The following is a 12,805-nucleotide window of genomic DNA, read 5'->3' on the forward strand; positions in this document are numbered from 1 at the left end:
AAGGGGCCAGATAAGTTCCTCAGATAGATACAAACTCTCTATTGCCTACTATTTTTAGCTTGGCACAGGCAGGCTAGAGGACAAAGGGGATATAAATGAAAGCGAAAGGCCAACGCGTGGGGGGGTAGATGGTGCAAGATTCTTCATCTTTCTTTAGTAATATAGAGCTTCTGGGACAACCCACCAGACAAAGTTGCTAAAGCAAATGCTGGGATTTCCCTGGAGAAATGAAATCGCTCCAGGGCCACATGCTGGCTTCAGATGCACATGTTGAAATTAGAGGGAGCTGAGTGAACGTGTTCAAGGTCAGAAGTTTGGACCAATGTGTTAATTTGCCGGTAGGCGGCTTCCATTAGAAAGCTGTAATGTGGCTGGACTTTGAATTGGCCGCTTGCCGGAGATGGGCCAGTCCAGTGGTTATGGGGAAGTGTCGAGATCAAGCCTGGTACATCCCACCGGCATCTTTGGTACCTTAGGTCAGTCTCTGTAGGTGCTCACTCGGGTATCTTAACAACCAGCTTTTAATATGAGCCCCCAACTAGCATCAGATCATGCTCAAACCATGGGCTGACCTGGTAACTTTATCCAGCCAATTAAAGAGACCCACTGCTCTTTGAGGGGCTGGGGGAAGCCGGACTGTGGGGCCATGAAGGCAAAGCTCTCTCTCCAGTCCCAGCAATTGAGCTCTTCCTTCCTGACGACTAACCAGCTTTTGCCTTTGTCTGCTGGAGTAGACTGGAGAATGAAGACTCCCTGTGCTAATTGCTAAATCATTTGCATGGAGATGGCAGTGCTGTCCAGATTTGGATTGGCCTCGTTTGCTCACACACTGGGCAAACTGAATCCAGACAGCTCTTCAATGGTTGCATTGCACAGGAAAACCCCTAGCACCTGTTTCTAACACCTGCTCCTAATCAACGAAATGCAAGCGCAAGGGGCTGAGACTCCTGCACCTGCCAAAAGTAGGAGCCTTCTGGTGCTAGGGGCTCATGGGACCTGCTCAGCTGGTGACAGGAGGCTGCAGCCTAGGCTGATGGCAGGAGAGGGATGCAAGCTGCTTCCAGAGGATTTCCCTCTCTGGCCTGTGTGACCTGATCAGCTCAGCTCTCTGGGCCCAATTCTCCATTGCTGGCTCCTGGTTCTCCACTGCCCTGCGCCATGTGATGGGACCGACACCAGTACAAAATACCAAATCAAAGCGGGTAAGGGCACCGGTGTAAACGAGGGCGCAAGATTCAGGGTGATGGAGAATCAGGCCCTTTGTGGCAGCCGGTCAGTGCTGTAAGCCTAGCGAGTCTCACGTTAAATCAGCAGTGACTAAATGTTCTTGCGATATGAGATGTTCATGCAGGCAGATCGACAACAGCAGCACGTGAGCACGCAGATCCACTGAAGCCGTGACGTCTGTCCGGTCCCGCCAGCCAGCCAAGATGGCCCAGACCGTCTTGAAACCTGGCTTTTTTTTTCCCCATGCATCCTTCACCAGGTGTTTTGTTGAAAGCGAATCCTCCAGCCAGTTCTCTGTGCTTAAGCGCAAGCAGCGATGACTCTCAGGCCCCAGGTATTTGCCGTTGGCCTCGTCTTTTCTCCCCTCACTCCCAATTCCCCACTCCGGAAGCACTGAGTTAGTGCTTTGAGCATTTGAATTGAAAAGGCACTTTCACTCCCAAGTCTTATCCCCACATGCTGATTAAAAAAGACCCCAAACTAATCCAGCCTTACCGGGCGCAAGGCTTCAAATATCCTGGGATTGGCTTAGAAATCAGGAGGTTTTTAAAATAATTGGGGGGTTTATCTGCTTTTGGTTTTGAAGCTTTCTAAGGAGTCACTTTTTCAAGCTTTTCTCTGCAACTGCGAGGGCCAGAAACGTGAAAGCTGAAATCTTCACGTGGCTCAAAAACCACCCATAGCCCAAGACTCACGATAGAATCCCCGTGGCTGGCAATGCTGTTCTGCTTTTCAGTTCAACCAAGAGCTACTCCAGAGCACGTAACTCATGCATCTGAGTAACAGGCAGATGATAATACCTAGTGCTTTTCAACAGTAGATCTTAAAGTGCTTCAGTCTTTAATGTATTTATCCTCACAGCAGGCTTGTGAGGCAGGACAATGTGGTTACCCGCCTTTTACAGATGGGGAAACTGAGGCACAGCGAGGCTAAATGACTTGGCTGCGGTCACATGGCGAGTCCATGGCAGAGCAAGGAATTGAACGTAGGACTCCCAAATCTCAGGCTAGTGCTGTAACCACTGGACCATCCTTCCTCATGAATAACGTGTGTGTGTGTGTATTTTTCTCTCTGCAACACTTTACAGCAGTAGTTCTGGTGGAACATACAAGAAGCAGGCAGGAGTGTGCCAGGTCCCTTGAGATGAATAGCAGTGTTGTTAGGATCAGCCAGTTTTTAGATGGTGTGGAAGGAAAATGACTCCCGCTCAGACTTTGATTTCTGTTTAGTAAAAGATCCCAGCATTCTACAGTACACGCACTTTCCCTTGGCAAAGGACTCCCCCAGTTCCCAGCGAGTGAATCCAGCGTCTCTCATTCCGCTGTTCAGGCGAAGCTTAGCGCTCTAATCTTGGCATTTCTGCGTCTTTATTCCCATGTTGCTGTTATTGCTGCATTGAGGAGGCACAGACCAAAGGAGAAATTGGAGCCATTGAACAGGCAGAGAATTGCTAAGTGCTTAATATCAATTTGCTTCTCAGCAGAAAAACACGAAACAGCCATTAAAATTGTTTGGTTTTTGCGTGTGTATGTATGTTTTAAATTTAAATTCGGGGGAGGAAGGGTGGCCCAGTGGTTAGGCCGTTCGCCTGGGACTTGGGCAGCCTGGGTTTAATTCCCTGCTCTGCCACAGACTCCTCATGTGTCCTTGGGTTAGTTCCTTAGCCTTTCTGTGCCTCAGTTTCCCCTCTGTGTAGTAGGGTAATAGCCCTTGCTTCTCCAGGAGGGGGGCTGTGAGGGTGAATACACCAAAGATTATGAGGCACTCGGACAGTTGGGGGCCACATACAGCCTGGTGACGCCTGTTTCTGTTGCACAGATGCTTCTGGCTGGAACCTTTGTTTCTTCCCGAATGGTTAATTGCGGGAAAGGACATTGCCCAGACAGACCAGCACGCTGGCATCCCTGTAATGGCCTCTAAATGTGATTGCCATATAAATAGTAATAGGAGCACCAAGCATCCTGAGCTCCCACTGAAACCAATGGGATCTGAGAGTGTTCAGAGCCTCTGCAGGACTGGATGCAAAGGGCCTGATTCTCAATTACGCTAAACGAGCTTTATGCCGCTGTGTCCACTTAGAGATTGGCCCCACTGAGAAATCACGCACACCCATGCTCAGGGGCCTCCCCAGCTGGTGTGGGGCAGGCGTCAGGGCCCAGCCCCCAACATAGGGAGAGGCAAGGGGGGGCATGGACATAGCACCTACATTACGGCTCTTCTCTGCTTCCCAGGGGCCATGGGAAGCAGAGTGTAAGTGAGAGCAGCCTCTGGGCTGTTCTGACCCACAGTGGGGACTGGGCAGGTCCCCAGCTGCCCCAGAAGGTATCTGCACTACCAAGGATTTGTGGAGAATTGTTGATCTGAAGCATAAAAGCTGCTTTTGCCAAATCCAGCCGCATGTGTGTTGCAGGTCTGCTGCACTGCTATCCTCCATTCTCAAAGATGCACCGGGTTTGGTGCCGTAGCTTCCCTGGCAGATGTTAACAGACACAGACGCTTACTTTGCGAGAGGCCTCCAGCAAGCATTTTTTTAGAGCAGATGGGATCGGCCTCCCAGTTCCTCCTTGCATCTCGAGCAGCGAATTAATCACCAAAGGTTTTAAGGAAGTTGGTGTGAATTCTCTTTCCTTGGCGGAAAAGCACACGCGACAGAGCGAAATCCTTCTTCCCCCTCCACTTTCGCTGTCTGCTGACAACTAGTCTGCTGACATTGTGGATCCTCCCTGGGACAGAGACCTAGGCCGATTGCACGTGCAGAGTTGCTGTGTGGGGTACACCTCACTGACCCTTAGCTCCTAGTGACTCTTCCCAGGATATCTGGACTAAATGAGTTAATTGGGATGTGTTTGTTGATTTCTTAAAGCCATGCCTGCCGATTTGGCTGCCCCATTCCCAATAATTCAAATGGGAATGGCCCATCTGGGTCCCCTTTGCAATTTTCTGCCTTCCAACCTGGCCCGCACTCATTGAGGAATCTCTGCAAAAAAAAATCCCCACCGCTGCCAGCACCAGGTCAGCTCCTCTGTTGTTCGAAATGTCTGGAGACGAAGAACTGCCCAGGGGCCATGCACTGAACCAGCACTCAGGAGACTTTGGTTCAATTTTCCTCTCTGCCACAGGTTCCCCGTGTGATGTTAGGCAAGTCACTTGTTTGCTCGGTGCCTCAGTTTCCCCAATTTCTGCAACATGGGGTGAATGATACTCCTGTGCATTGCATCTTCCCTGGGGAGGTGTCAGTCCACTTTCCAAGGGTTTAAATTACTGACCCCATGTCTGAGGGGTAAACTGAGGCAGAGAGAGTGTGGGATTTACACAAAATCCCCGGCATTACAGTAGCACCTAGAGGCCCCAGTGGAGATCAGGACTGCGCAAGCTGCTGTATATACATATAGTGACGCGGTTCCTGTCCCAGACAGTGTACAGCCTAAATAGACAAGGCAAAGGAAGGATTATTCTGCCCGTTTTGCAGATGGGGAAACTGAGGCACAGAGAGACTGTCGGCACAGGGTCGCACCCAGAGCTCATGGCAGAGTCAGGGATCGAACCTCCATCACTGCTTAGTGTTTTACCCACATGGCCACCCTTCCTGGCTGTTGTTAAGAGCTGATGCTGAAGGAGAAGGCAGAGGCTGAAAGGAGCAAGCAGCAAGGGATAGCGGCACTTCCAAGAATGTAGCCCAGCTGCAGGAATAGGCCCACCCTTGGCTCCCCTTGGCATGCACTGTGTATGCCACTCGGAGACACAGCAGCTCCGTGATCCGTTCCCTGCTCGGGATGGCTGTGTGCCTGGATTCAGTACTCTCCTGCTGGCTCCGTGAACCATGGGAACATACAGCATGGGCCGGGTGCAGGTGTCGTTGCTTATCGTGCACGCTTCCCTTCCACTGGGGCCTGATTGGTGCAATGCGGTTCACGCTATCAGTCCAGAGCCACTCTGGCGATCAGACCCTGGCCCAGTGTCGACAGGGCAGGGACTTTCACTGGCATCACCTTGCTGCTCCCAGACTAATCAAAGCGGAGGAGCGTGTCTTGCAACCCAACAGAGTCTATTCATGTGATTTCTTTGAGGAACCAGGACCCCATGGTGCTAGGGGCTGTACAGACACAGACCAAAGGCAGTGTAGTTCTCATGCTGCTCTCATTTTTCACATTGGCTGGCGTGGTTCTTGATAGCCCTGCACGCCAGTGCAGAATGGGTGTGAATTGCTGCCTGGTCTGATTGGTAACACTGGAGTAAAGCCCACCCGAGGGGCAGGCCAGGGACTCTGGGACAGCAGCTCTTTATCCTGGGCGGTTCTCAGTTTATGCTGTTTGACCCCAGCTGTAAGAATGACCTTTCTGCGTTGGAAAGACACGGCACAGCTTTACGCAGCCGGCTGGGACATCCCACGTCTCCGAGCCAGTGGGCAGCCTTGGAGAGAATCGCTCCTTGGCATTTGGGGCCAGGTTTTTGTTTGCACTGAGGTTTGCACCCTGGGTTTTGGGTCTGGGGTTTTGATTCAGGCCCATCTCTGTGCACTACGGCTGTGCTGGCTTTAGAGCCATCCGTGTTGCCTGCTTTCTCTAAAGCTTTCCTAGCCCCTGGCTATGCGGCTGCCTGCAGTGACCCCTGTGTTCCTGGAGCCTCGGCTGGCAGGAACCCTTTTCCCTTAGCAGCAACCTTCTGGGAGGCAGTGTTGACTAGTGGTTAGAGGGAAAGGGGGATTGTGGGTAGGGAGATCTGACTATATTAAAATCCAAGGCTGGCTCTGCCACTAGTCACTCTGTGGCCTCGGGCAAGTCGTTTCCCGGTCTGTAAATGCTACTGGCCGTGTCTGGGGAGAGAAGGGAGGGATTTTCCAATTCAGTGGGCCATGGGGTCCTAAAATCCCAGACAGTGTGCACTGACCTTTGGCTAACACATTGAGAGCTACATTCAGCTGCTCTCTGAGCAGGATGGAGGATTGAACCCAGGACCCTCTGCACTAAAACCACGAACCTCTGCTGCTCCAACCCAATGAAATCCATTAGGTTAGAAACTGCGGCTGACTCTGAAACCCCTCTTATCTAGGGGGAGACAACCATACAGCATTACCAGGTGATGGAAGGTTCCCTGCAGGCACAGCGTGGTTGCTGCTACTGTTGTGTCACTTGGGGAGGCTGTATTACTCGGGTGGTTATTTAAGGCGCCCCAAAAGTGAATTGAGCCCTGGCCCAGCTCTTCAGAGTTGAAGGTCTCCTGGCTTGTCTGGACCAGGCCAGGGAGGGAATAACCAGAATGAGAATTTAAGTGCTGGCCAATAATCAAAGGCCATGGGGTTTAAGCCCCAGATCCCTGTATCCTCCTCATGCTGCCTGGAAGGAAGAGGCTGCTGTCAGATGGGGATAATTCAGCATTACAGGGTGTTTGTAATAAGCCAGAGAAGCTCCAGAAACGCTCTCGGTCGGCATTTTTCTTCTCTGAGTCACTGGCATGTACAGAGCGTAGGGTTCTGCTGGCCTTGACTTGGAAGCTCCGGGGGCTGGGTAGGGCCGGCCAGGAACCGTCTCTGCGGTGGGTGGTGTGTTTTGGCTAGATTAGGGCAGTTCAGATTTGCCCACTAGCCTCTGGAGCTGGGTTCAGGCCTGCCTCTTGCTGAAGTTGTTTGCAGGTGGTTGTAGCCATATCGCTCCCAGAATATGAGCGAGACAAGGTGCGTGAGGGAATATCTCGTTGCCTTCCTCGGCCGGCACTGTGTGGAAAGCAGGCCAGCTCGTGGCACTGGGCATCAGCCTCGGCCATCGCCGCCCTGATATTTTTACCCATGATCTAGTGAGCCAGGAGTTTGCTCCCGCCCCCTGCGGAATGCAGACACTGTGTGCGCTGGGATTCAGGTTGGCAGCTGCACAAAACTCAGCTCTGCACTCGAGTGTCAGTGGCTGCAACAGTGCAAAGTGGTTTCAGAGGACGCAGAGTGGGCTTGAGCAGAGGCCTGGGACGCCTGGCTTCTATCCGTGACTTGGTGATGGGATTTGCTGGGTGACCTTCGGCAAGTCAGTTCACCTCTCTCCGTTTCCCCATCTGTAGAATGGAGATGATGGTAGTAGAGATGGGTATGAAACAGAGTCCCTCTCGTGCACAAATTTGGTTCTTCTTTAAAGGTCACCTGCCTGTGGGTGCTCAGATTTGGGGCTCCAGTACATAGATGCCCATTCCACACAGCCGGAGCCAAATAGATCCCACCTGCACCCCCAGGTTATGAGATCTGAGCCCACAGTGTCTATTTAGAACAGGGCTGAAATTGATGTTGCTAGCTGAAATTAACAGACTTGCCTAGATCCTTCCTCTTTCCAGCCCAGCTTTTACTTGGGTGTTGACACCCACAGCAGTTGTTTCCAGGACAGTTTTAGGGAATAGGAATTCTCAGCGACCTGATAATGTGGAAGAAACATCCAATCTTTCTTTTTATAAGTCCTACCAAAATAGTGTCCGATAGTGTTTGGTTGTTTTTGATCCAGCAGTCTCCCTGAAACCTGAATAATGATCATCATGAACTGCATCAAATACTGAAAGTAACCTTGATGCTTTCTTCTTACGGCGTTAAGTCTGCCCAAAGCAAAGAGCAACAATTCTGAGTGTAATGGATTTTGTGCTTGGGAAAGCCAGGGTTCTTGGGTGTAATCTCAAACATTGCAAAATGCCCAGCAGGCAGGAAGTCCCAATTTCTGCAGCGCCCCAGATGCACACCTGAATTTGCACACCTGAAAAAGTCCTCTCATACTTTACACTGAGTAATAATACTTAGCAGCATTTCCATGGCGCTTTAAATGCTTTACAAACATTATAGCTCCTGTTACCAGAGGATTTTGAAGCATTTCACAAATGCCAATGCAAGGTGGGGAAACTGAGTCCCCGGGAGGCAAGGCTGCACAGCTGGGAATAGAACCTCGGAGCCCTGACCCAGGACTTCTTGCTGTGATCATGGCTCTGTGGCAGAGCTGGGAATAGAACCCAGGAGTCCTGAGCCTCAGTCTGTGGCCGAGATCATGGCATTCCCCATCTGCGGGCTGGATTTTTTTTTTTTTTTTTTTTTTTTCTCGAAAGGAATCTGGGTCAAATTCATTCTAGCTCTGTCCTCAGGCAGATGCGGGTCTGGGGAGTTAGCAGGGATAGCAAGTTAGTCAGCCTGTATCAACAAGAGCAGCAGACAGCTAAGCTGCCAGCATTTGGCTTGTTTCTCTGTGCAGGCCTCATGCAGAATGTAGAATGGGAGGGACCTGAAGCGGTCTCTGCAGCTTTGATGGGTGGCCTTTATGACGCAGTCCAACTGCCACCCACGTGAGGACGTACATGATGTTTATACTATTGTACCAGACGGATCTAAGCCAGGAGCCGTCCTTTCAGCTCCGACTCGCTGCAAGAATCCGCCCCAGCCCTCCACAGGAGAGGGAGAAAACATACAGTTCTTGCTAGTAGGGTGACCAAGTGTCCAGTTTTTGCCCAGAACACCCAGTCGAAAAGGAACCCTGGCGGCTCCAGTCACCACCACTGACTGGGCCGTTAAAAGTCCGGTCAGTGGTGCTGCCCGGCTAAGGCAGGCTCATCCCTACCTGTCCTGGCACCGCGCTGAGCCCCGGAAGCGGTCAGCAGGTCTGGCTCCTAGGCGGGGGGTCATGCGGCTCCGCGTGCTGCCCCTGTCCCGAGCACTGGGAGCTGGGGGGCAGTGCCTGCGGGCGAGAGCAGCGTGCAGAGCCGCCTGCGGGCCTCCCCCTAGGAGCCAGACCCGTCTGCGGTGCCTGGACAGGCTGCCTGCCTGTCCTAACATCCCCACTGTGCCGCTGACCGGGCGCTGCTGGAGGTAAGCCTGCGCCCCAATCCCCTGCCCCCAGCCATGAACCCCCCCGACCTGGAGCCCCCTACACCCTAAACCCCTCATCCCGAGCCCCATCCCAGAGCTTGAACCCCCAGCCCAGAGCCCTCACCCCGTCCTGCACCCCAACCCCCTGCCCCAGCCCAGAGCCCCCTCCTGCACTCTGAACCCCGCATCCCTGGCCCCACCCCAGAGCCAGCACTCCCAGCCCAGAGCCCTCACCCCCTCCCACACCTCAACCCCCTGCCTCAACCCGCAGCACTCTCCCTCACTCCGAATCCCTCAGCCCCACCCTCCAGGCTGGAGCCCCCTCCTGCACCCCAAACTCCTCATCCCCAGCCCCACCCCAGAGCCCGCACCCCCAGCTAGAGCCCTCACCCCCTCCCACACCCCAACTCCCTGTCCCAGCCCGGAGCCCCCTCCCACACCCCCAGTTAGAGCCCTCACCCCCTCCCGCACCCCTGCCCCAGCCCAGTGAAAATGAGTGGGGGGGGGGAGTGCGAGCCACGAAGGGAGAGGGAATGTAGTGAGCGGTGGACGTGGCCTCAGGGCAGGGGCGGGGCTAGAGCGTTCGGTTTTGTGGGATGAAAAAGTTGGCCACCCTACTTGCTAGGGTCTCTGCAGTTTGGATTCCAAGTGGGGATATTTCTGAGGTCCCATTCCTCTCCTTCATGCCGGCTCAAGATGCCAATTGACCTTGCATTGATCAAGATGAGAACACACCACTTGGATTTCCTTATTTTAGGTAGCTCTTCATCCCGAGGCATCTCCTTTCGCTAGAGTCTCAGCACTTCCCCTCCACTGGTGGTCTGTCTTGTTTGTTTAGACTGTAAGCTCTCCGGGGCAGAGACGTTCTCACTGTGTGGGCTCAGTGCCTACCACAGTGGACCCATGATCTCAGTTGGGGCCTCCAGACTCTACCATAAATACACACAATAGTAAATAGCTGCTCATCGATCAACAGGGGGGAGGAGATGTTAACCTCACAGAGCTTAGAGGGTTGAGTTGTCCAACCCTCCCATGCTGTCGTTCTGTATGGAGTCAAAGTCCATCTTAAGCAGATGTTTATTTATCAAAATACCTACAGATCTAAACAGGCTTCCCTGCAGCCTGAGTTCCAGCTTTGTCTCCTGTTGTGCGCCAGGGATCACGCCCCTCGTGGAGCTGCGTGCGGCACACAGCAACATCTAGTGGGTACATAATATAGTGCAAGCCGACACAGCACATCCGCCACCTGCAGCAGGATCGCTGTGGTTTGCCCAGCACTTAAGTCTGGTTTTAAATGTCCTGTGGAAGACTAATCTGTCTTCTTGCTAGGAGGCATTTCCTGATGATCTGCCTGCAGCTTCATTCTCCTTCATCTCCTTGCTCCTCGGAGCACCCTGAATAATTCCCTTTCCTTCCTTGGTGTATATATCTTTCAAATACCCCTGGATCCTTAGGGCCGAGTTGTAAATACTTCTACTGTAAATCTCTTGGTCTTTCCTCCTCAATCAATCCCTTATTAACCGTCCTCTAAGGCCTCAAGTTTCACAAGCAGCTAGTGATTTTGGGGTACCCAGATTTTTCAGCGCTCCACCTGAGATGCCTTTATAAAGGGGTTTCCCTTTCAAACAGAGCCGAGCACTGTCCTGTTGGAAATCTGGCGCTCTCACGGTGTCTCAGGTCTGGCGCCTAAAATCACGAGCCACCAGAAAGTTTAGGCCCAAGTTCCCACTCTCCTTTTTCCATCCCTGATACGTAAAATGTTTCTGAAATTTCCTGCGGCTCCAAGACCTCTTTAGTAGGTAGCGTGGAGGAGGGAGGTTGATTACATTGGTGGGCCTTTGAGGCAGGGACCATCTTGGTCCACGACTGGGAGGCCTAGATGCTGCTGCAGTACAGATAATAAATACTAATGATATTGTGCTTGCTTTTCCATTCTGAGCTGGAGGCTGTTAACAGGGTGTGTGTGTGTGTGTGTGTGTGTGTTAGATGTGCTGTAAAAGGGATCATTGCTTTAATTCCCCAGGGAGCCGCTTGCCAATTCATACGTCAGCCTGTGTTTAATTTTTAAACACCCACACGCCGCTCTGAATCACCAGCCAATAAACACCAGCAGGGCAGGGCCAATAAAACAGTCCGTAACATGGGTTGGAGCAGAAGCTGATTTCACGGCTGATCACCCCGTGATGCGTGTAATGGGAAGCTGGGTTCACTGGGAGATCAAAGAGCCTGAAACCCTGTCTATAGAGGGGATATTTGTAGCAGGGTAACTATGCCCAGCGCTGCTGGGGGGGGTTGTGCTGCATCAGTGTGAAATGGGGCTGGCTCCCGTGTCGTTTCCCCTGGTTTTGAAGCATCACTAACTGCACTGGTGCAAAACCCATCCTGTCTGTGCAGATCCCAAGTCGGGGACATGGCAGCTGAATGAATCAGGAGAAAGAGGGCAGGAATTGGGCAATCTGCACCTGTTCTGTGGCTACATGGGTCTCCGAGCACCAGGGCTGGCAGTCTGGCATCTTCCACCGTTGTGAAATTCACCAAGACCATTGGGATCGGGTTCTGAGCTGTCCCCGGGGGCTGGAGGGGTGTTTGGGTCTGGGAGTTGTGCTCTGGGCCCCTCTCCAGCATTGGGCCCTCATTTGCATGGGGCAGGGGGTTCCCCGAACACATCACAAGAGCAGTTTGTTGGCTGTGTTCCAGGAATGGCAAGAAGGAAGGGGACCTGCTGGCCGCACAGGCTCGCCTCAAGGACCTGGAGGCCCTGCTCAACTCCAAAGAGGCCGCGCTCACCACCGCCCTGGGGGAGAAGAGGAACCTGGAGAATGAAATCCGGGACCTGAGGACACAAGTGTCCAAGGTGAGCAGCAGGTCCTGACCACTGTTCCCTCTAAGCTGCGCGTGTGTGCGCGCACACAGATCCTAAACCCCGCGCACATGGCGAAACACCGCGTGCACAAAAATTTGCACAGAAGCACAATTTGCACAGAAGAAATTTCTTGCGCATACGGCCTGTCAAAAATTAGAGGGAACATTGGTCCTGACTCCTGACCCTTGCTGCCCCAGGGCGCCCTGTGCAGCGCCAGAGATCATGGCATTCCCCATGCACATCCTGCCAAGCCTGCTGAAATACCCCTTATGGTTCGGAGCGGATGGGACCCCGCAGCTCTGGCCAGTTAATGGTCCCAGCTAGGTCTGAGCTAGGGAGCCAACAACACCAGGCGGGATGGTGGGTAGCGGGGTGGGCAGGCGACCCATTCCTCTAAGTATCGCCTGAGAGAGGTGCAGCCGTAGGGTTTGATTGGTGTCTGGGGGAGTCGGGAAGGAGGCAGTCACCCTCCTACCACTGACCTGCAAGCTCTGGCATCGCTTCGCTGATGGGAGAGGTGAGGCGGGAGCCTTGGCTGGCTCCTGTTGCAGCGGGGGACATATCTAACTGGGCCTTGAGCTAGTCGTGCTGATTGCTAGCCATGGTCCCTTTTGCTGCCCTGGGCAAAGTAGGAATGCCCAGCCCAGCCCTGTTAATTTGCCCAAATTGGCCTGGAGACCCCCAATTTGGAGGGCCTTCTCCTGGGGCTCTGAGCAGCAGTCATAGTCTTGTGATAGGGAGAGCCACTGACCTGCGGGAGGTGGGAGGCTGAGGGGGATGGGGGGATGGATTTGACAGGCATAATTTCTGTACTGGGGGGAGGGGAGAATTGATGGGTTTAGCGCTGATGCAGTTTCTTTAAATGAGGTTGTGAATATGTATAATATGCAAATTGAGCA

The 12,805-nt window shown here is 52.9% G+C and overlaps 1 protein-coding gene across 1 annotated transcript in view; it reads left to right on the forward strand.

Annotated features, from left to right (window-relative positions):
- Positions 1–12,805, forward strand: part of LMNA (lamin A/C) — a 102,080-nt gene that overhangs the window by 76,743 nt on the left and 12,532 nt on the right. Inside the window, exon 3 of the mRNA XM_074938874.1 lies at positions 11,741–11,897. Coding sequence (XP_074794975.1) covers positions 11,741–11,897 — 157 coding nt within the window. The remainder of the gene's footprint in view (positions 1–11,740; positions 11,898–12,805) is intronic.

Source organism: Natator depressus, chromosome 24 (assembly GCF_965152275.1).
Source record: "Natator depressus isolate rNatDep1 chromosome 24, rNatDep2.hap1, whole genome shotgun sequence".
NCBI lineage: Eukaryota > Metazoa > Chordata > Testudines > Cheloniidae > Natator > Natator depressus.